The following is a 23,205-nucleotide window of genomic DNA, read 5'->3' on the forward strand; positions in this document are numbered from 1 at the left end:
TCAAGATCAACTCCATGGTATACAACAACCAAGTGTGGTGGATTCCTTAGAAGTCTATGCTTCCCGTGCTCCACCGAACTTGTAGAAATTATTGAAAATTATTGCCTGAAGTACAAATAGACTTTAATGGAGATACAAAGGAACAACCAAAAAGGTATGACGAGAGCTATTAGATTCTGAATCAGTATAACTTTGGCTAGAAAAATAGATGAGATAAAAGAAAATGAAGTGAAAATGAAGAAATCCAAAATTAAAGAACTAGTAACATCTATGAAAAAGGATGTAGAAGATTTGTTTAAATTCAAAGCTCAACTCAAAGAAGTGTTAACTAATCATGTAGTTGACCATTTGCAACCATTAGGAGAAGATAATGAAGAAGAACAAAAATTACAGAAAATTAAAGGCTTAGATGACAAACTGGTAATTATAGTTGACAATTTTAAATTTTAGGATAAAAATGGTATGTTCTATGCTTAGAACAATTTTACTTCAATTTTCTTTATTATCCCAATATCATATCCAGTATAGCTATCACATCAACATGATAGTAAAATGCAGATAGAACATAAACAATAATAGTAGAAGACGAGGCAACACAAGAGGACATAAGATATGGCACCAACCAGGGAAAAACCCCAATGTGGGGAGACCCTTGATCAATTATTCTTATAATTCTTCAAAAGTTCAATAGAGATAAAGAGAGTACAATTTACAATATTCACTTGCCCAAACTGATCAGTCAAAACAGTAGAAATAAAAATCCCTAACCAGAAAGTCAACGTTGGTCAACATGGTTGAAATTGACCTCCAAAACAACTCCGTCAACCTTGGTCAACTCGACCTCCAACAACAAGATAATGCAACCCAAAACAGCTCGAAAATAACCAATCAAATCTGGTCAACAAAAATCAATGCGACAACCTGAATTATGGCAGTCAATGTTGGTTAATGCAGGGGTCAAACTACCTTGGTTTTTGTGCCCAAAATAAGGGCTTGCCCAAGTAGAATTCTCCCTCACAAAACCAAAGTCAAACAGGGCCAACGCTGGTCAATGTCAGCCTCTTGAAATTTTTGTCTCCTGAAATTTCGGCCTCTTGAAATTTCAGTCAAATATGGTCAACGCAACAGCTAGAAAAGGCAGTCTTCCTTTCGCGCATGCGGAGAGAGAGAGGCCCAAAAATCCACACCCAATCAAGATGAGAGAGAGAAATATGGATGAGATGAGATGCCAAAATGAGGAGTAGGCACCTTGTATTTATAAGCAATGTTGAAGGCTGGAGGAGGCTAATTTGATGGTTGGCCAACCTTGACAATTTGTCCATAATCAAAATAAATTCATAACTTCATTTGTACATGTCATAATGGGATGATCTTTAGATCAATCCCACACCTCTCAGAAAGAGGAATCCAAGAAAAATATCAATTGACTCATAAGAGCTGTTCAAAGTGATGTTTGGCCCTAGTCTCCAAATTTAACATTCCCTCTCAACTAGGGAGAATATCACCTGGCAAATTGTCTCACAATTTGTACCATCCCTGTCATTGCACTGCTCTGCTTTGTTGAACAATGAAGAAAGAAGAAATGATTGAGAATGTATTGTACCATTCTCCACTGACCCGAAGTCAGTCTCCAAAATCAAAGTGTGTCATACCACTCTTAACTGACCCATAGTCAGTTGCCATTGATCCCAGATCAATATCAGCATCCTATCATAGGGAGTACAGTAGTACACAATGCGTCCATCGGTAGTACTATGGTCCCTATCGTCATTTCCCTACTCATTGGCCAAATGAGAGGTAATTCCCATGAGTCTCAGACTACATGGGTAGGATGTGTCAGCAGGAGAAGGTGAACCATTCATCCTGCTCATATGCCATAGGGGAGGGTGAACCACTCAGCCTATGCATATGCCACCATGGGGTATCACAGAGGAAGGTCAACCATTCACCCTGTACACAACGCACCACTAGGGGAGGGTGAACCACTCAGCCTATGCATATGCCACCATGGGGTATCACAAAGGAAGGTCAACCATTCACCCTATACACAACACACCACTAGGGGAGGGTGAGTCACCGTATGGTCACTCATCGCTCCAATAAGTACCCCAAGCTGCCCAGAGCTCCTAGAGCTCACTATCCATCTCATACAAGACCCTCGTAAGAGGGTCCCTCCACGAATCCAAGTCGTTAATGAAAGGTTAATAATTTGATCTTCCCAAGGGGTTTCGCAAGAATATTGGCAACTTGCTCATCGGTGCCAAGATGATGGAGCCTTATTGCTCCCCATTGTACCATATCCCGAATAAAGGTACCTGATATCAAAATGCTTGGAGCGATCATGAAACATGGGTTTCTCATAAAGACGAATCCCACTCTGGTTGTCACAGAAGATCATGGTGGTATCCATCACATGTCCAAACAACTCACTAAAGAGCTTCCTCGACCATACAACTTCACAGGAGGCCAAACTAGCATCAATGTATTCAGCCTCAATAGTGCTTAAAGCAACCGACTTATGCTTCCTGCTCATCCATGATATTGAAGTACAACCTAGAGAGAAGAAACATCCTAATGTGCTTTTGTGATCCACCACACTGCCATCCCAGTCTGCATCAGAGTAACCATGAAGCCTCACAGTCCTAGCAGTGTATCTCAGTCTATAAGTGATTATGCCCCGAAGATATCTCAAGAGATTCTTGGTAGCAATCCAACATATATAATGAGGCTCGACCATAAACTGACTCAATGCATTCACTGCAAAACATATGTTCGGATGGGAGTTCACCAAGAACATCAGGGCCCCTATGAGTTAACGATACTCAAAAGGATTTCCCAAATCGGGCCTGGCAGCACTTCCACTTAACTTCTTGAAGTTAAGTTCCATCGAAGTAGTCATAGACTCGCAATCCACCATCCCAAATATTTCAAGTAGCTTCACAACATAATTTCCTTGAGAAAGGAAAATCTCCCCTGGCTTTTTCTATACCTCCAACCCTAGGAAATAATGCATTATTCCTAGGTCCTTCATATCAAATTTAGAAGCCAACTCTCTCTTACATTGATGAATAAGAGGGTCTGCACCTCTCAGAAAAAGATCAGCCACATAGAGTACCAAGATGAGAGGTCTATCATTCTCAACCTTAAAGTAAAGGTTCAGATCAGCTTCACTTCTTGTAAATCCCAACTTCATCAGATAGCTATCGATCCTCTCATACCAAGCCCGGGGTGCTTGCTTCAACCAACGGAGGGCTTTCTTCAACTTGCATACATGTGTATGACGATCTTGAACTTCAAACCCCTCAGGTTGTTCCACATAGACTTCCTCCTTAAGTGAACCATGCAAGAAGGCAGTCTTGATATCCATCTGGTGTAGATGCCATCCTTGCGAGGAAACAAGGGCTATAATCAAACGGATGGTGGTGTAGCGAGAAACGGGTGAAAATATCTCATCATAATCTACACCTTCCTTTTTAGATAAGCCTCGAGCGACAAATATGGCCTTGAACTTCTCAACACTTCCATTAGCACCATGCTTGATCTTGTGGAGCCATTTAAAGGTGACAACAGATTTGTCTTGGGGTCTAGGGACCACATCCCAGACATCATTCTTAATAATTGACTTGTACTCTTCGTTCATATCATCCTTCCATACTTGTTGCTTCACAACTTCTTTGAATGAGCACGGTTCAGACTGAATAATGGTGCTCATAGCAGTTAAGTACCCTTGGTACCTATTAGGCTTCTTACTTTCACGAAATGTCCCCCTTGATGCAACATGTCTCTTGGCATCTTCAAGATTTTCCCTCAGCCATGAGGGTCTCCATTTGGAGGAGGATCAATGGGATCCATCGTTACTTCAACATCGGGCATCGGCTCATCCTGCGAATCTCCCTGATTTCCTGCATCTTCTTCTTTGTCCTTCCTTGGAATAGGAAGATTGCTAATATTCCTTAGGGTAGCATCCTCATCAAAGGTGACATCATGACTCAACTCTACTTCTCTTTGACCAGGCACATAGATTCTATATGCCTTAGAAGTTTCACTGTAGCCCACAAAAATTTCTTTCTTCCCAGATGCCTCCAATTTACTTCTCTTTTCTTTCGGCACATGAAAGTATACGGGACTACCAAAATTTCTAAAATGAGAAACATCAGGTTTCTTACCGGAAAAAACTTATTCGGGAGTTTTGGAGTCCAATGCTTGATGAGGGCATCGATTTTGAATGTACATGTCAGTGTTGGCCACTTCTCCCCATAGGAACTTTGGAAGTCCTTGATCATGAAGCATGGCACGAGTGGCTTCTATAATGGAACGATTATTCCTTTTAGCGACACCATTTTTCTCGGGAGCATATGCAGTAGTAGTCTCCCTCTTAATGCCATCTTCCCTGCAATAGTCATTGAATTCATTTGACTCATACTCAATTCCATTATCGGTCCTCAATATCTTTATCTTCTTCCTTGTTTGATTTTCCACCAAGGCTTTGAAGGCATGGAACCATGAGAATATTTCATCCTTATTCTTCAAGAAATATATCCAAGTTTTACGAGAGAAGTCATCCACAAAGACAACATAATATAAATATCCTCCTAATGATGTCACAAGCAACATACCAGATAGATCAGAATGAACCAATTGCAAAATGTTTGTGGCCTTGCTATCACATGAGGGGAATGGTCCCCTTGTATGTTTTCCCTCAGCACATCCCTGACATACACCTTCATGCTCTATTTTGAATTCGAACATACTTGTAACCATCTTCCTTGCATCACATAGAGCCTTATAGTGAAGATGAGAAAACCTCTGGTGCCATAGTTCAGATTGAAGAGATGTGTCGCAAGACATGGCTCCTAGTGGACTTTCTCCAACTTGATATAAATTGTTAACCTTGAATCCAAGAGTAAATACTTCTTTGAAATTTCTTTTCTACACACGTACCTTTCCATCAATGAATTCCACCTTGAATCCTTTATCTTCCATCACCGAGATAGACACTAGATTCTTCTTTAGATCAAGTACATATCGTACTTCTTGAAGAAAAACGATGTTACCTTGATTTAATTGAAGGGTAACATTCCCAACTCCCTTCACTGGATAGGTGGCATTGTCTCCAAGGATAATTTCCAAATTTGTATCCTTCTCTATTAGATTTGAAAGAGCTTCCTTGTACCCGGTGAAGTGCCTTGAGGCACCACTATCAATCAACCAATTTCCAAAGCATCTGAAGGAGAGGTAGTAAAGAGGGCAAATATAAGATAAAATTCCTTTTGCTTATAATTTACAACATTAGACTCATCATACCTGGAGTTTCTTGTTCTTTTAGAAGCTCGATCATTTCCAAGTTGAGTAGCAGAAGCATTCCTTTGATTGTTGTTGTTTCCCCTGGAGTGATTGTGATCATCATCACGAGATGTGTCTCTTCTATTTGGACACTCTCTAGCATAGTGACCAAAATCGTTGCAAACGAAGCATCTTCCCTTCCTTCCATTTTTGGATCCTGGTCTTCCTTGAATTTGCTTAATTGAACCTGCATTGTTATTCCTCTTGGCATGAGTAAAGAATGCGGTAGGATTATTCCTATTCGAAGGCATCTCCAATTCCATAATCCTTGTTTCTTCTTGAGAACATCTAGTTAACAATTCTTCAAAACCTAGAATTCTGTTGTTATTGAGAATAGTAGTGTGAACACATGCCATTTGGGAGGAATACCTCCAAGGGCAATGAGAATGATCTCCTTGTCAGCAATAGCTTCACCAATCGAAAGAAGATCATTTTTTTTATCTCGGTAACCTTCATGAAGTAGGATTGAATATCATCACATTTTCCCTTCTTTATATCCTTCAACTTGTTCTTGAGGAAAAGAATTTGATTTGCATTGCTAGATTTGAACATGCCAAACAACCTGTCATATATCTCCTTTGATGTATTCAAATAAGCAATGTAAGCAACTAAGTGCTTATGACTAGAATCCCTGATGATCTTCTTGGCTTTGACTTCACCCTTCTTATACTTTTTCTTAGGAGCAACCAGTGCATTTGAAGGAGGTTCTGGAATCTTTCCCTGCACATAATCTATGACATCTTTCTCTTCTAAAGTCAAATCAAGAGACATCTTCCATGCATGATAATCATACTTATCATGAAGCTTATCATCAGACTTGAAGTAGGATGTGGAGGCCATTGAGACTTCTTGATCAATGATTTCTCCTCTTATTGATTTCTCTTCACTCTTGATTGGGCTTCGTCTTCACCTAAGCTCCAATTCCATGTTAATTTTATGATAAGAATGGTATGTTCTATGCTTAGAGCAATTTGACTTCAATTTTCTTTATTAGCCAAATATCATATCCAATATAGAAATCACATCAACATGATAGTAAAATGCAGATAGAACATAAACAACAACAGTAGAAGACAAGTCAACACAATAGGACACAAGATATGGCACCAATCAAGGACAAACCCCAATGTGGGGAAACCCTTGAACAATTCTTCTTATAATTCTTCAAAAGTTCAACAGAGAGAGAGAGAGAGTACAATTTACAATATTCTCTTGCCCAAATTGATCAGTCAAAACAATAGAAACAGAAAGCCATAACCAGAAAGTCAACGTTGGTCAACAGAGCTGAAATTGGCCTCCAAAATAGCTCGGTCAACCTTGGTCAACTCGTCCTTGAACAACAAGATAATGCAGCCCAAAATACTCCAAAAATAACCAATCAAATATGGTCAACAAAAGTCAACGCAGCAACCTGAATTAGGGCAGTCAACACTAGTTAATGCAGGGGTCAAACTGCCTCAGTTTTTGTTCCCAGAACAATGACCTGCCTAAACAAAAGTCTCTCTCACAAAACCGAAGTCAAACAGGGTCAACGTTGGTCAAAGTCAGCCTCCTGAAATTTCGGTCTCCTAAAATTTTGGCCTCCTGAAATTTTGGCCTACTGAAATTTTGGTCAAATCTGGTCAATACAACAGCTATAAGAGACAATCTTCCTTTCACACGTGTGGAGGGAGAGAGGTCCAAAAATTCGTACCCAATCAAGATGAGAGAGAGAAAGATGAATGATATGAGATGCCAAAATGAGGAGGAGGCACCTTGTATTTATATGCAACGTTGAAGGCTAGAGGAGGTTAATTTGATGGTTGGCCGACCTTGACAATTTGTCCATAATCAAAATAAATTCATAACTTCATTTGCACATGTCAGAATGAGATGATATTTAGATCAAGCCTACACCTCTAGGAAAAAGGAATACAAGAAAAATATCAGCTCCCTCATAAGAGTTGTCCAAAGTGATGTTTGGCCGTAGTTGCCAAATTTAACAATATTCATGTAATAAGAATACAAAAATATTCTTTGGATGCTCAAGTAGATACAAGGGATATGAATAGTTGTGCAAAGTTCAATGTTATTTCTAATTTTTATTGACAGGCTACACAATTCCATTTTAGAGCAATCAATAAAACAATAATCACCATAAGGGCATTTGCTCCAGATTTTCCTATAATACTAGATGGTCATGTTACTAGTGTAATTTTATATTGTTTTGATGCAGGATTATATATATTGGTTGAAAAATATTTTTTCAAGAGACACAAGCCATTTACTATTGATAGTGATTTAATAGTAATACATATTCAAGGCAAACCCATAAGGATTCAATGTAAAAATGATTTCAAGGTAATATTTTTTTATATACAACCCAATCATGTAGAGGAATCAATTAGAAAAATATAAAAAATAAACAAAATTGTTAGACATGTAGAATTACAGGGAGCAGAAGAATTGAAAGAAATAACTAACAAGTTAAAACATGTTTTTAAGAAGAGATTTCAGCGTAAATCACATTCAGAAAACCTTTATCGACGCATTTCGAACCAACTAGTGTGGTTCATCGTCAGGACAAGTTGAAGAAATAGATCTAGCTTAGCATGTTAAATAGTCCGAGCAGAGTCTTCAATGGCTAACTTGACCAACGACTAATTTTGACTTTAGGACGTTATAAAAATTATTATAATTTAATGGAAGTTAAAACATGATTGTACAACTAAATATCTTGATGCTTTTTGGTTAAAAGAAAAATATTTTGTAGATTCTCCTTACAAGGGAGGATTTAATAGTTGAGCACAAAAGGCTTTAGCTAATTCCATGTCTCTAAGAGTTGTAGCTCTGCAAAGAAGAAGTAAATGAGCTACTCAAAAGAAAGTTGATTGATCCAAGCAAAAACCCACGGGCTTGTCCTACTTTTTATGTTAATAAACATTCAAAATAGGAAAGGGGAAAGAAACAACTAGTTATCAACTATAAGGTTGTAAATGATGCAATGCTACCCATCAGGTATCCTCTTCCTAATAAAGAGCTCTTATTTGCTAAAATTGGCCAGAATAATAATTTTAGTAAATTTGATTTAAAGAGTGGTTTATGGAAAGTTGGGATATCTCCTCCAGATCGTTTCAAAACAACTTTTGTTGTTCTATTTGGCCAATACCAATGGTGTGTTGTGCCTTTTGGACTAAATAATGTCCCTTCCGAATTTCAAAAAAGAATGGAAGATATTTTTTGAGATTTAGAATTTGTTGTTGTGTATATTGATGATTTGTTAGTATGCTTAAAGGATGTAAGAGAACATCAACAACATTTATCAATTGTATATAAGAGGATTTATGATCATGGCCTAGTTCTTTCTAAAGCAGAATCTAAATTCATCATTGGCCAAACAAGGATTGAGTATCTTGGTTTGATACTAACACAAGGAAAGGTTGAACTCCAAGATCATGTCTTGAAAGCTTTACTGAATTTCCAAATGGAATCCAAGGCACGAAGCAGTTGCAAATATTTCTTGGAAGTCTTAATTACATTCACCAATTTTATGAAAATCAAGCCAAAGATGTTAAATGTTTGCAAAAACATTTGAAGCTAGGTAACCCATGGACAAAAGATATGAAAAAAGCAGTGTAGATGATAAAGCAAAAGATATTGAATCTTCCTAAAGTACATCTCCCAAATACAAAACTACAATTCATTTTAGAAATTGATGCATCTGATGAAATATGGGCATGAGTATTGTTGCAGAAACATGCTAAGAGGGAAGAAGTGTGTATGTATACATCGAGGAATTTTAAGGATGCAAAGACAAGGTATCCATCATCTCACAAAGAAATCTTAGCAGTCAAAAGTGGCATAAAAAGGTTCACATTATTCTTGAAATGTGTCATTTCCTGGTTAGAACAAATTTAAGGCATATGAAGGGAAAACTGACAAATAGAAGGTTGTTAGAACAAGGAAATCATAGAATACTTCAATGGAGCTTGTGGCTTGATGGGTATGATTTTGATATAGAATACAAAGTTGGGAAAGATAATTGTCTTGCAGACTTTCTCACCCATGAAGGTTCAAAAATAAAATATATCAAAGTGATGACAAGAGAAGACTGGGTTACTTCTGCACCACCTGAAGCTCCTCATGGTTTTCGATGGGTTCTCATTTGTGGATCTTGTAGATATTGTATGTTAGTCATGTTTCATTCAAACATTGTATTGTTTACCCCCACCCCCTTGTTTATTCCTCTACATCTCTGCACTATACACAATTATGGAGATTTGTGAGGCATAACAATGTCAGTGTCAATTATCATAATTTATTTTAACAACATTTATTTTCTCTAACATCAGTTAATTGGGTCTTGTTTGCATCTTTTTATGTAAAGGCAACCTTGTCATGCAAAAGTGTGGAGGTTTGGGAATGCAGAGGTTTGTTTTCCTTATGCTGCACACACATCCTCTTACACTCTACAACGCCTTTAGTCAACACATGTTAGCTCCAACTCCTTTAGCTATCGATATGCACTCTACAACACCTTTAGCTATCGATATGCACCATAGTTAGTTGTGTCTCAGTACCAAGATGCAATTCAATAAGCCCACCATTTCATAGTCAGCATGTCCTAGTTAATTATTTTTGAAATATTCTCCAATGCTTTGGAAGAAGAAACCTTAAGAAAGTCTAAAGGATTTTTCTTTTCATGAACATCTCACACGTTTCCATATTTTCTTTTCAAAATGCATTTAGTCACACATGGAGACTTTTGCTATGTGAAGTTTCCCCCTCGAACCCAAAGTCGATCTTGCAATAAATCCACGCAGTTGGAATTGAACCTTAAGTAGACCAAGTTCTAGTTCCACTTGCTGAATCGTCATTTCTTGTCGAGAAAAACATCGATAAAAGCTCATACGCCTCATAATTAATTGAAAATCAGAAAGCTTTCTTTTATTTTAGAATTATTTGTCAGACACTAAAAAATACTGAAAATAAATCACCCTCCATTAAGGAATTATGTCTTATCAGAACTCTATAAACCAATTGAAAATTAAAAATAATCTATCGAGAAATTAGAAAATTATTTTCGAATTTATGAGAAAATAAAAATATTCAACATTTCCCTAAACTTTAATTAAAATTAAAAAAACACTTTGATTAAAACAAGTAAACAAAAACTAATAATATACGTAATATCTCGTAACATTACTTAAGGGTTATAATCATGTGAAAATTGGTTATTAGTCCCTGCCATCTGGCATCCGGCAGGGACTATAGTAATCGATATGACCCCTAGTTAGCATTACTTCACCCCTGCCATCTCTGTTATACGCTGGTTATTACAAAGTTTTCAAACGGTGGATTAAGGCGCTGTGCCGGATAACCAAAGTTTTGTTTCTAACTTAACTTTTGCCATCTTATTTGGCCTCTTCCCGAGGCGGAAGAGGCCCGACCATAGCTTAAATTCGTTTTACACGCCTGCTGCATTCCGCCTAACCGTCAACGGGTTGTTTTAATGTTAACATTAATTCGTGATCTCATAGATATACAAAAAAATAAAACAAGTGCCATGGTTATGCATGGCATACAGGTGGCAAACTAATATTGAAACTGTTCTGTTCATATTGAAACTATTCTGTTCATCTTCGTCCGTGTTAGGAACGCTGCTGCTCCGAAGATGCCGCATTGTAAGTGGACTCCAAGTCTTTGCCTGGTAAGGACTCAGGGTCTCTTCGTCAATTTCGTACGTGGAAATTTATTATTTTTTTCAATGAATTCCATACATTGAGATCTCTGTATATTGTTGATTTTTTGCTGTGCAGGTTTATTTTCTTCATATTTTCAGTTTCGAGCTGTGAAGAAATTTTGTTCTGTGGATTCGCCATGACAAGTACTGCGAGGCTTAACCAGAAATTGATTGAAGATTTGCGCCTACAGAGGCGTCTAATTTCTCTTAGCCGCAGGTTTAGTACTCTTTCCAAAGCACACTGCAGAAACAGAAAAGCATGTATAAGGAAATTCAGTTAAATACAACAACACGTATCTGTATATGAATTTTCTGCACATTCTTTTTGTCGTAATAGCTGTCGATTCTCGTTGATTATTTAATATTCACTATAAAACATATTGACAGAAAAAATTCAAAGCAATAGAAAATCATAACGCAGTAGATTAATTCATTTTATTGTGTACGAGGTCATATTCATGATTCCAGGTGAGCGTTTTTGAGCTAGTAACGTTTCTATTCAGTCATTCTGTTCTTTTGGAAAGGTCTTGGCTAAACTCTTTTCACCGATTTCTAATCTATTTTCTTAACTCCAATGCCAGGTTTGTCATTAGCGCCCAGGATCTCAGCGAATGATTTAGGTAATGATGCCCCTACATGTTATGGTTCAAGTTGTTTTGTTTCCTTTCATCGAATGACTGCGGCAATATTATTATTGCTACAATTCACATAGTTCTGGGTTTCTGGTAGGTACAAAACATGGGGTTCAAAATAATTCTCTACATTCTTGCTTGCGACTCCTGCATCTGATCTACAGGGTTCTGAAGCCTATTTTTAATTGGATGATTTTCTCCAAGGCTCTTATCGGCTCTCAGCAACTTTATTGGAATGAAATCACAAGCTACAGTCAAGTTACTGTGCTTATTATCTTGTTTTTATTAATTGAAAACATCTATGTTTTCTTTTTAATTCCAGAACTTGCATACTTGGAATTTCCTTTGGAACGATGTCTGACTCACTGTTCAGTTTAGGAACTAGGTTTTACTATGCATAATATTTTTGACCTTAATTAACACAGAAGATTTGTTCTTCTACACTTGTCACTTATTGTTCTGTTATAACACTTTAATTATCATTTTCATAGTTCGCATTATGGTTCGTATTCCTAATTGCATGTGTTTATTCTGACAGGAAATGCATTGCCAGGAAATGCATTGCAGCTAATTCTGGTGTTTACTTAGAAAACAAACAGAGCGAGAAACAAAAAACAAAGTGAATTTGTGAATTTGTGAATTTTATTAATTGAACAGGTATGCAGTTACCAGTTTACTGACCTGCAGATAATATGACAGCAAATGCGCATCTATACTGCTGTTTGCTTCTCTGTCACTTATCTATCTCCCTCTTAAGGTTGAAGAAATCACTAAGGTTTCGCTGATACTGCTGTTTGGACAGGGGTAGAGAATCCAGTGCAGTTCGCGGTAGGCGGTCAGAGTAAATCACCTCAGCTTGAGCAGTTTTTTGTGCCTCGCTCCATCCGTTATCGCAGAGCAATTGAACGTGTCGAGGAGCGAGGGGATATGTGTCATTTTGTCACCGCTCCTCTTCTTTACGTGTCTGTTTCCTGTAAAAAGAACAGGGCAAATGCTTATAACATACCTGCTCAACTGATTCGAGTGAATGAAAACATTGAACGCAAAATCGAACCGCGTGTTGTAATTCGCTTTATGTCTTTTCAATGAAGGTTTTTGTAAATCACGGCATTTGTAAATTTTGATGGTTCTACGTCTTCCTTTTCTTCTTCTCGCTCGTAATCTTTGCGGGAGCCCTTACTGACCACGTGCGCAGAAGTCAAGAAAACGTCAATCTTACACAGTACACTGTAGTCGATGCAATTTCAATTAGCTTGAACGATTAAATCTTTTCAAGCATTCGGTTAGTCCACAATGATTATTTTAAAGCTGCATTTCAAAGATAATGCAATTAATTATTGTGACTAATACCACATAAAATCAAAAGATACGCGATTCGTTTTGTCTTTTGTTCCGGTATAAAGTCATATGCCAGGTTGAAATTAGGTCGACCATATATTGTAATGATCGGAAAGGGATTTGCTATTATTTGTGTAACAGCTAAACAAGAAAGGACCCGTCATAGCTTACGGAAATGTTAAATGCAGTTATGATTTAAGCTCGTAGAATCGGACAACTCTTATATGCAAATCTTGTGATTTTATATTCCACAGTTTACAAAGTTGGCATTGAGATTATGTTTTAATACGGACATGGCCTTCGGTGGTTTATCCCCCAGACCTTGACGAGTTGGCTCTTGTACTCGGGGACACGCGACATAAGAATGGTCCAGGAGGCTGCAAGCACCTGCCAACTGGTTCCCACTGCTTGTGACAACTGTCTTGCTTTGTGCTAGTTGATCTTGATGAGGTGATCCGATGGCGGAGGAGGTTTACGGCTTTCTGTCTGGTACCGAGCTTAACGTTTCGCCTACGCTGCACAAGGATAGTTCGAGGGACTTCTGATGTTGAAAGGAACACTATGTTCCAAGGGCCACTTCCGGAACGTAAACCCTCATCAGCATAATCCCAAATTTTGTAAAGCTTTGCCTCTTATTTCTAAAAGGCTTTAGATTTTTAAATTGTTTCTTTCTTTTCCTTATTGAAGATTGTTCGCTGTCACATAGGTGGGCTACTCAAAGAGGAAACCCTCCCCACTCATGTAAAAGCTCCTCCTTTGGCAGCGTTATTTAGCATATACTGTAGAATCGAATCGTATACTGACTTCATTGCTTCTGGCGTTTGTAGCATGTACTCACATATCATTTCTCAGATAGTTTTTTCATAAAGTTTATAATTTCAACTTGCTTTAGCAAAGAGATATTTTCTGAATGCGTTTCCACTCCTGTGTCTTTACCTTATTGCTCTCTCTATTACTGCTTGCACAACCAAAACTTTGTATCAGAAGCTCTACAGCTAGGCCAAAGCCTGTTAAAGCAATTATAAAGAGTGCCAAAGCCTGTTAAAGCAATTATAAAGAGTCCCGTTCCTCTATGTCATGTACATTGTTGCTGGGCAACTCTTTAATGCAGTGGCACTTACATGTACATTGTTGCTGGGCAACTCTTTAATGCAGTGGCACTAACTTGTAAAAGTAACTTGGCAGGGACTTGCTGCGATGCAGCTTCCCTTGTTTTACTTATTTAATCTATTAGATATATTTAACCATAAATAATGTGAAAATTAGTTATTAGTTATTTAATCTATTAGATATATTTAGCAATAAGCCGGCAGGTCTACGAAACCTTTCATTCCGAGTGGATTCGTATCTTCATATTTAAAATTTGACGGGTTTTCTTAAATATTTTCTTACCTTAAAGCAAGTGAACTTACGCGTACGCTTGGAATGGGATTGTCTATCTCTGGAACCTTCGACATTAATCCGCGGACAGTTGTCTTTCTTACTCGGCGCGTTTTTCACGTGTAAGAGGGTTTGAGTTCGACTTCTTTACGCGTCCAAACAAATGAAAGCGACCCACCTCCGCTTTAAATACACTCCACGACAACCAAGAATGAATCGTTTCAGTAAAGAGGTTCAGTTTCCTTGCTCGGCAAACAACTTTCTGTCATCGATTGATCCTTCAGACGCCTGGCCCTTAGGGCTTTTGTTTGAAAATTGTTCTTCTCAGATACACAGACTGTGGTAATGGCGATTTCGAAGACGACGGCAGCAGCGGTTATTGAGAAATGGATGGAAATCGTTCCTTCCCGGAAGGAATACACGCGGAGACGGCGGCCATCGAGTGAGAGGAGGTTGGCTCCTATTGCAGAGGAGCGGAGTCTCAGCGATGGCGAGCTCATGGATGGCCTTTATTCTGCCTTTCGCACTGTCTCTGATTGCTCAGCGAAGGGCGACAATGAAAGATTTGCGCTGGCAGAATCTTAAAGCTCTTTTCTGTGCCCGCCGGGGAAAATCTTGCAGTTTTGCAAATCAGAGAGTTGTGTATGGGAATCGATACGTGTTTTGGACGCTCCAGCTGTAACCAGTATATTTTTTTGTAATTATTTGAATTATATAAAATTCACTGTTACTGAAATCCATTTAAAAGTACGCCCTTTATTTTCTCAAAGTTGTATCTTTCCACTGTTAGCGGGCATTATTTTGAAACTGAACAGGGATTCCATTAATAGATGCTTATGAAATAACAGGATTACTAAACTGATCTGGGTTTTCATTAATAAAACATAATCTTCATTACGGGTTGCGTTATTCTTTTAATCTTCACAATTGTTTTGTTAAGATTTTATTAGGGGTTGCATTATAATATTAATTTAATATTAGACAGATGCTCATGAAATAACAGGATTACTAAATTGATCTGGGTTTTCATTAATAAAACATAACCTTCATTATGGGTTGCATTATTCTTTTAATCTGGACAAATTGATCATAACCTTCATTATGGGTTGCATTATTCTTTTAATGTGGACAAGTTAAGATTTTATTAGGGGTTGCATTATAATATCAATTTAATATTGGATAATATTTTTATAACCAATATAGATCCATTTTAAATTAGGATCTAACATGAGCCAAGAGGGATCTATATGGATCTAACATAAGCCAAGTGAGCCAAAAGCGATCTATATGGATCTAACATGAGCCAAGTGAGCCAAGAGAGATCCATATGGATCTAACATGGGCCTAAGAGGGATCCAATTTCTTCACTTACAAATTTTTTTATGAACCAACTTTATTTAAATATTTTATATGGGTATCTATGTTTCAACTTTAATGAGAGATAGAGATGGTTACACATCATCACACTGGGCTATAGAATGAGAGGCGGGTTACACATCACGTTGGACTAACAACACTCCGCTCAAAGATTTTGATAAATATGATCTGAATATATATGTGTGTGTGTGTGTTTGATTTGAATTTGAAATTGTTTATAAGGTTTGATTGAGGTTTGTTATAAGATTTGTTTATATATATATTTCAATATATAATTATAATAATTAGGGTTAGCATAATTTATTTTTATAATTTAGAAAAAAAAATAATAAAAATCGAAATTGCTTTTAGGTTTGAGTTCGACTTAAAGTTCAATCTTTGACTTGAGGTGTGGCGAATCTGATTGAACTTAAGAAATTCTTTTAGGTTTGTCAAACTTCAAACCTCAAGGTTAAAGTTCAACAAACTTTATGGCATATGTTGCAACTAGAGTAAAATCCCTTGCTACTCTGTAATGGCCACTTGGTTTATTTATTAGCCTAGTTGCTCTCCAATGGACGCCTCTATCTCCCTCATCATTGTCTCTTGATGACATTTTTCTCCTCTTTTGTGAATGTTCTTAATCTACCTTTAATTATTTCTAAAATCATTATGACCCTAGACGACAATGACATTGCCATTGCCTCTCCAAATCTAGTATGAAAGTAATAAGAATCTCCTCCTCTCGAATTGTGACCACCATCTTCTTGGCCCCATGCAATGCAATAATTTGTCAACCAATATTAAATCTAGTGATTGATAGGTTTAATAGATCCTTTAAAGAGAGATTCATATCAGGTTTGGGTGTAGGTTACCATTTGGCCTTCTCTTCTAGGCAGGGTTGAATGCCCCAAGCAGCGCTTGCACTAACCATTATGATAGATGATAATGCCAACATATATGTGAAATACATCATTGGCATGGGTTAATATATATATTCAACAAACTTTGGGCAAAACTTACAGATCAAAACTAATGGATCTCTACAACTTATGTGCTGGTAACCTATGAAGCAATCTACATCTATCCCTATGCTAAAGAGTTTTTGTTGTGGAGTTTGGTTCTCAGAAAGATCAAGATTTGATCCTTAATATGCCCATGTTTTAGGGCAATGTTGTTATTTCCATGAAACCATGGGTCCGAACTTTTTACCCAATGTGACAATCCCTCTCCTAATCGCTGATAGGGGGTAAGTCTCCTTAACCATCTCCAATTTGGGTTTTTTTGACTCATTGAAATTGATTCGTAATGCTCTTGTCAATTTTCATTACAAGCGCGATAATTGCCTCCCATCTTATATTGGCTGGGAACAGGATTTCTCAAAAGATTTCTTGATAGTATCCAACAAATAATGCATGTTTTGCATTAGAGTATTAAAATTAAAATTAATTTAACTTTAAGGTCATGACTTTATAAGACACTAAGCTTTGATTTAAGAGATCCCCTTATTTGCAGAATGTTAGGGTCCCACCCTAACCCCCTTATTTATGTCATGGGATCACGTCATAGTCAAGAGTCAATAAAGCCCATATTAATATTTGTGAGTGGTTAACCCGCAATTAATGACGGGACCACAATTAGTTGCAAATGGGTCGTAGTATTAGATAGATGGTATTAATAAAACCCACGGTATTAGCCCGTGGTATTGCATGTATGAGTCATATATAAAGGATAGAGACTCCCTGCGAGGAGTATCGTGTCTTATTTTGTAATCGAGCTCTGCTCTATTGGAGGTTGCCCCCTCGAAGAGGCAAGTGAACATTACTCTTTGAATAATAAAATCATTGCTATTCTGTGTTCTGGGTATCTTTTCTTCGCATATTCTGTATTGGGTATCATTTTGCAGGTTAAGAGCATAACAAGTGGTATCAGAGCACTTTCCAGGGCCGGTGGGATCTCCAATTCTTAGCAAAAAAAATTTTTTGGCTAGAGACGTGTTCCGGCGTCTTTAAACCACGGGATCTGTCGTTGAGCGCATAAACCTGCGGATTTGGGGAGGCATGCACGCAGGAAATACAAGAGGTGGTCACGTCTGTTGGACTCCCTTGTAACCCCTGTGGGTACCCCTTCGAGTAGTAGCGCATTAGACAGAACCGCGCACGGACTGTCTTCCACGTACCCTCTGGGTATATCGGAAGCCCCTAGGCTCCCTTGAAACCTCGCCATAGATAAACCGTCGGCCATCTTGTGGCTACAGTACACCGAGAACAACACTCGGAGAAATTACTCGCCCATACGATAGGGTAGTCGGGTTGTACGGCTAAGGGTACGGTCGATCCTCCTTAGTTAGAGCCCTGAAACATTGGGCCGAGTACTACTGCCAGACCCTTATGTATATTGTGATATGTAGCACCTGACACTCCTCAAGACCATAGTTCCCTTTTCTATCGGGGGATCGCACATCATCTATTCCAGATCCGCTGGTGCAACGGGGTGCAGCAGCAGCCGACATCAGTCCCGCAGTCTCGAGTTCACAGATCAGTCATTCCGATCTATTAGAGCCAGCCGATCCGCAGCAGCAGTCTGTTCCGCCGCCCAGAGCTATCCGATCCGCCATTCAGATCTCTCAGATCCACCAGATCGGAGTTGTTGTGAAGGGTTCCTATACCGAGGTATAATTTTTGCAGGACTTTTGGCCGCATTGACATTTTGAGGATTTGGCGACTGCAGTATTGATCAGGAAGGAGTAAAACTCCGTTAGGAGTTTTCAAAAAAAAAAGAGTCTGAGATCTTCTAGGGCGCTTATTGGTGATCTAGCCCATCAGAATCAGGACGACGAGCTGAGCACGGTGGTACCATTCAATTATTAGTGAAAATTTTTAGGCGGTCCCAATTTTTCATCAAGTTGGTGTATGGTAGAAACTAGAGCTCAAGCAATGGCCAATGAAAGAATGGACGAACTTGAAAAATCCGTCCAATCCATCAATAAGCAGCTTACCGGACTATGTCTCCAGGTCCAGCAATTAATCCCGAAGGGCAAGGAGCAAGCCCAAGAGGAGGAGTATAATGACAATGAATACAATGAGGGTGAGTCTAGCCACTCTCCTCACGTCTGGCACACCCACCCACCACCCAGTCAGCGACCTCCCAAGTTGGATATGCATAAATTTGACGATTCTCACCCGTCCGCATGGATAGCACAAATGGAGCAGTATTTCAAACTGAATCATATCTTAGATGATGCAACTAAGCTTATGTTGGGGAGCATGTACTTGGACAATGAACGGTGGCAATGGTGGGAATGGCATCAACGTTGCAATGGACCTTTTAAGACTTGGACCCAATTTACCAAAGCTCTTCGAGACCGATTTGAACAGGAGGACTCTTTTTTGGGTCGTCTTACTAAGCTCCGACAGACAGGTACAGTGGATGAATATATTACAGCTTTTGAAGCCTTAGCCTTCCGCACTTGGGGTCTCTCAAATGTGTTCTACATGGAATGTTTTATCAGTGGTCTTAAAGAAGCCATCAAAGCTCAAGTCTTACTGCAACACCCTCCCACTTGGACAGAGGCTTGCAAGGTAGCCCGTAACGTGGAACGTGCATTAGCAACCCAATACAGTCGCCCAAATTTCCTCGCTAATGGTTGTCCCCCACAGGCTCACAACACAACTCAAACACTTAAGGTCCAAAAGGTGTCACCTGCGGAAATGGCCGAAAGAAGGAAGCAAGGACTATGTTACTACTGTGATGAAAAATACTCCCCAGGTCATAAATGCAAGGAGCCCAAATTTTTTCAAATAGATGCCACTGACTACAGCTCAACAGAGGAAGATCCACCACTTGAGGAACATGAGGCGCTAGAAGAAGACAACCCAAAGGAGAATGTCTCTGACGAACCAGTTATTTCGTTGCATGCGTTGGTAGGGATTTCTTCCCCTCAAACTCTCAAAATCAGGGGTTTTCTTAAACATCGCCTAGTAGTAGTCTTGATTGATAGTGGAAGTACCCATAATTTCATCCATCAAAAAATCGCAGAAGCAGTGCATTGTTTTGTACGAGCAGTTTCTAACTTCCAAGTCCAAATTGCGGATGGGGGCACAATGAAATGTGAAGGCCGCTGTGAAAATGTCAAACTTCAAATGGGGGATTATCAGTTGAAAACCCACATGTTTGCCATACACATGGGGGGTTGCGACATTGTCCTCGGCGCTGAATGGCTCCGCACTCTTGGGCCAATCACAATGGATTTTCAGGAGTTATATATGAGTTTTAAGCAGAACAACTACACACATACCCTCCGTGGACTCCAGGCGGGAGCCCCCTCTATCATCAGCTCGCATCGGATGGAAAAGTTGTTAAAAAAGGGCAATCATGGAGTGGTAGCTCAATTTAATGCCATCCAAGTCGTCGAAACCAAGTCTCTGCCAATTCATCCTGAGATGCAACATATTTTAAATAACCATCTGCCGGTCTTTGACAAGCCTCATGAGCTTCCACCCTCGCGAGGGGAACATGATCATAGCATCACCTTGGTTCCAGGGGCCCAACCCCCAAATGTGCGGCCATACAGATATCCGTTCACCCAAAAGAATGAAATAGAAAAAATCATCAAGGAACTTTTGGAAGTAGGTGTCATTCGTCCCAGCATTAGTCCTTATTCATCCCCAGTGGTCATGGTGCTCAAGAAAGATGGGGAGTGGCGGATGTGTCTCGACTTCAGGGCCGTCAATAAGTTGACAGTCAAAGATAAATTTCCCATTCCGGTGGTTGACGATTTGCTGGACAAACTCAATGGGGCTCAATTCTTCACTAAGCTGGATCTTCGCTCATGCTACCACCAAATTCGCATGAAGGAAGTCGACATTCCCAAGACTGCTTTCCGAACTCATGAAGGCCATTATGAGTTCCTGGTCATGCCATTTGGTCTTTGTAATGCCCCCTCTACTTTTCAGAGTCTTATGAATCACATTCTCAAGCCATATCTCAGGAAATTTGTCCTTGTCTTCTTCGATGACATCCTCATCTATAGTGGCACTTGGGCTGCACATCTTCAGCATGTAGATCTACTTTTACACCTGCTCCGCAAGCATAAATTATTTGTCAAGATGTCCAAGTGTTTGTTTGGCATGGAAGAAGTTGAGTATTTGGGCCACATTGTGGGGCGTGAAGGTGTCAAGGTGGACCCCAAAAAGATCCAGGCAATGCAAGAATGGCCTCAACCTAAGACCTTGAAGAGCTTGAGAGGATTTTTGGGTCTCACAGGCTATTATCGTAAATTTGTCCACAACTATGGCCGCATAGCGAAGCCCCTCACTCAACTCCTAAAGAAAAATTCCTTCTTCTGGAATGAGGAAGCACAACAGGCATTTACCGCTCTCAAAAATGCCATGTGTTCCACTCCAGTCTTAGCACTACCTGACTTCACCAAATCCTTTGTCATTGAATGTGATGCTTCGAGGACCGGTATTGGGGCGGTCTTAATGCAGGAAGGGCAACCTTTGGCCTTCACAAGCCAACAACTAAGTGGGAGGAATCTGGGCCAATCTACTTACGAAAAAGAAATGATGGCCATCTTACATGCAGTCGAGACCTGACGACCTTACTTATTGGGGTGATGTTTCCAAATCCGCACAGATCATCACAGTCTTAAATATTTTTTGGAGCAACGCATATCCTCCCCACAACAAAATAAATGGCTCGCCAAAATGCTGGGATATGATTATGAGATCATTTACAAGAAAGGGAAAGACAATAGTGTAGCAGATGCATTATCTCTCCAATTTGAAGAAGAAAGTACTCTGCTATCAATTTCCCTCCCCATTCCAGAATGGATTGAAGAGGCTCGCAAGGAATGGTTTTCACACCCCGGGCTATCCCAACTCATTTCTCAATTGCAGGTAGATCCAAATTCCACCAAGGTCTACTCGTGGCAGGATGATATTCTTCGCTACAAGGATAGAGTCGTAATATCCCCAACATCCACCCTCAAAGGTCACATTTTGGCAGAATTGCACTCATCGCCCATTGCAGGACATTCGGGCTTTCAGAAGACGTATGCTCGCACCAGAAGATCATTTTTTTGGACAGGAATGAAAAAGGACATCCTTACTTTTGTAGCAGAATGCGATGTCTGTCAACGCCACAAAGGGGAAACCGTCAACACTCCAGGCACATTACAACCATTGCCCATTCCGACATCAATTTGGACGGAAGTTTCTATGGATTTCATTACAGGTCTTCCAAAGTCCGGGAACAAGTCAGTCATCATGGTAGTTGTGGACCGACTATCGAAGTATGCTCATTTCTGCGCCCTACCCCACCCATTTACACCAACTTTGGTCGCTCAATATTTCATGGATCAGATTTTCAAATTGCATGGCATGCCCACTTCTATTGTGTCCAATCGTGACCCGATCTTCACCAGTAATTTTTGGCAGGAACTCTTCAGGATACAAGGCACTCAACTAAAACTCAGTACTTCCTATCATCTGCAAACGGATGGTCAAACTGAAGCCGTCAACAAATGTCTAGAAACCTACCTTAGGTGTTTCACTTCAGAAAAGCAACACCTTTGGGTACAGTGGTTACCTCTGGCTGAATGGTGGTATAACACCAACTATCATGCCACCACCAAAATGACTCCCTATGAAGTAGTATATGGTCAACTTCCGCCTTCCCCTACCTCTTATCTCAAGGGGTGCTCCAAAGTACAAGCAGTGGATCAACTCCTACAACACTGCGCAACCATGCTCGCCCATCTTAGAGAGAATCTTCATCAAGCTCAGAACCGCATGAAGCAACAGGTAGACCAGCATCGCTCAGAGCGCCAATTTCAAAAAGGGGATCAGGTCTTTTTGAGGCTGCAACCATATAAGCAAACATCACTCAAAGACAAGGGTTGTCAGAAACTATCTCCAAAATTCTACAGACCATACCAAGTACTTCAATGCATTGGAGAAGTGGCTTACAAGTTGGCTTTGCCACCTACTGCAAAAATCCATCTAGTTTTCCATGTATCGTGCCTTAAGAAAGTGACCGGGAACAATTGCCGAGTTCAAACCAGTCTACCTGAATTGGACGAAGAAGGGTCAATCTGGCTTCAACCCGAACAGGTTCTAGACACAAGAGACAAACACCTGCGCGGCCGCATGATTAAGGAAGTCCTCGTCAAATGGAAAGACACCTCTCCGGAAGATGCAACTTGGGAACCAGCCACTATTCTTCAGTAGTTTCCGCAGCTTCAGCCTTGAGGACAAGGCTAGTCTTAAGGGGGAGGGCATGTTAGGGTCCCACCCTAACCCCCTTATTTATGTCATGGGATCACGTCATAGTCAAGAGTCAATAAAGCCCATATTAATATTTGTAAGTGGTTAACCCGCAATTAATGACGGGACCACAGTTAGTTGCAAATGGGCCGTAGTATTAGATAGA

The 23,205-nt window shown here is 39.6% G+C and overlaps 1 protein-coding gene across 1 annotated transcript; it reads left to right on the forward strand.

The window, feature by feature from the left end:
• Window positions 1–10,898: 10,898 nt before the first annotated feature.
• LOC149254729 (uncharacterized) lies at window positions 10,899–12,053 on the forward strand. Its single transcript, XM_089454827.1, has 4 exons — window positions 10,899–11,032; window positions 11,142–11,282; window positions 11,647–11,685; window positions 11,795–12,053. The coding sequence occupies exons 1-3, from the start codon at window positions 10,899–10,901 to the stop codon at window positions 11,678–11,680; spliced, it is 309 nt and encodes a 102-aa protein (XP_089310953.1). The 3' UTR covers window positions 11,681–11,685; window positions 11,795–12,053.
• Window positions 12,054–23,205: the final 11,152 nt, after the last annotated feature.

The sequence above is a fragment of the Pinus tabuliformis genome, chromosome 7 (assembly GCF_031772625.1).
Source record: "Pinus tabuliformis cultivar Carrire ecotype Pingquan chromosome 7, CPIR1, whole genome shotgun sequence".
Lineage (NCBI taxonomy): Eukaryota > Viridiplantae > Streptophyta > Pinopsida > Pinales > Pinaceae > Pinus > Pinus tabuliformis.

Coding starts and splice junctions, on each gene's coding strand:
- LOC149254729 (XM_089454827.1), top strand. CDS start 10,899: ATGGCATACAGGTGGCAAACTAATATTGAAACTGTTCTGTTCATATTG. Junction 11,033..11,141: donor GGACTCCAAGTCTTTGCCTG/GTAAGGACTCAG, acceptor TTTGCTGTGCAG/GTTTATTTTCTTCATATTTT. Junction 11,283..11,646: donor CTAATTTCTCTTAGCCGCAG/GTTTAGTACTCT, acceptor CTCCAATGCCAG/GTTTGTCATTAGCGCCCAGG.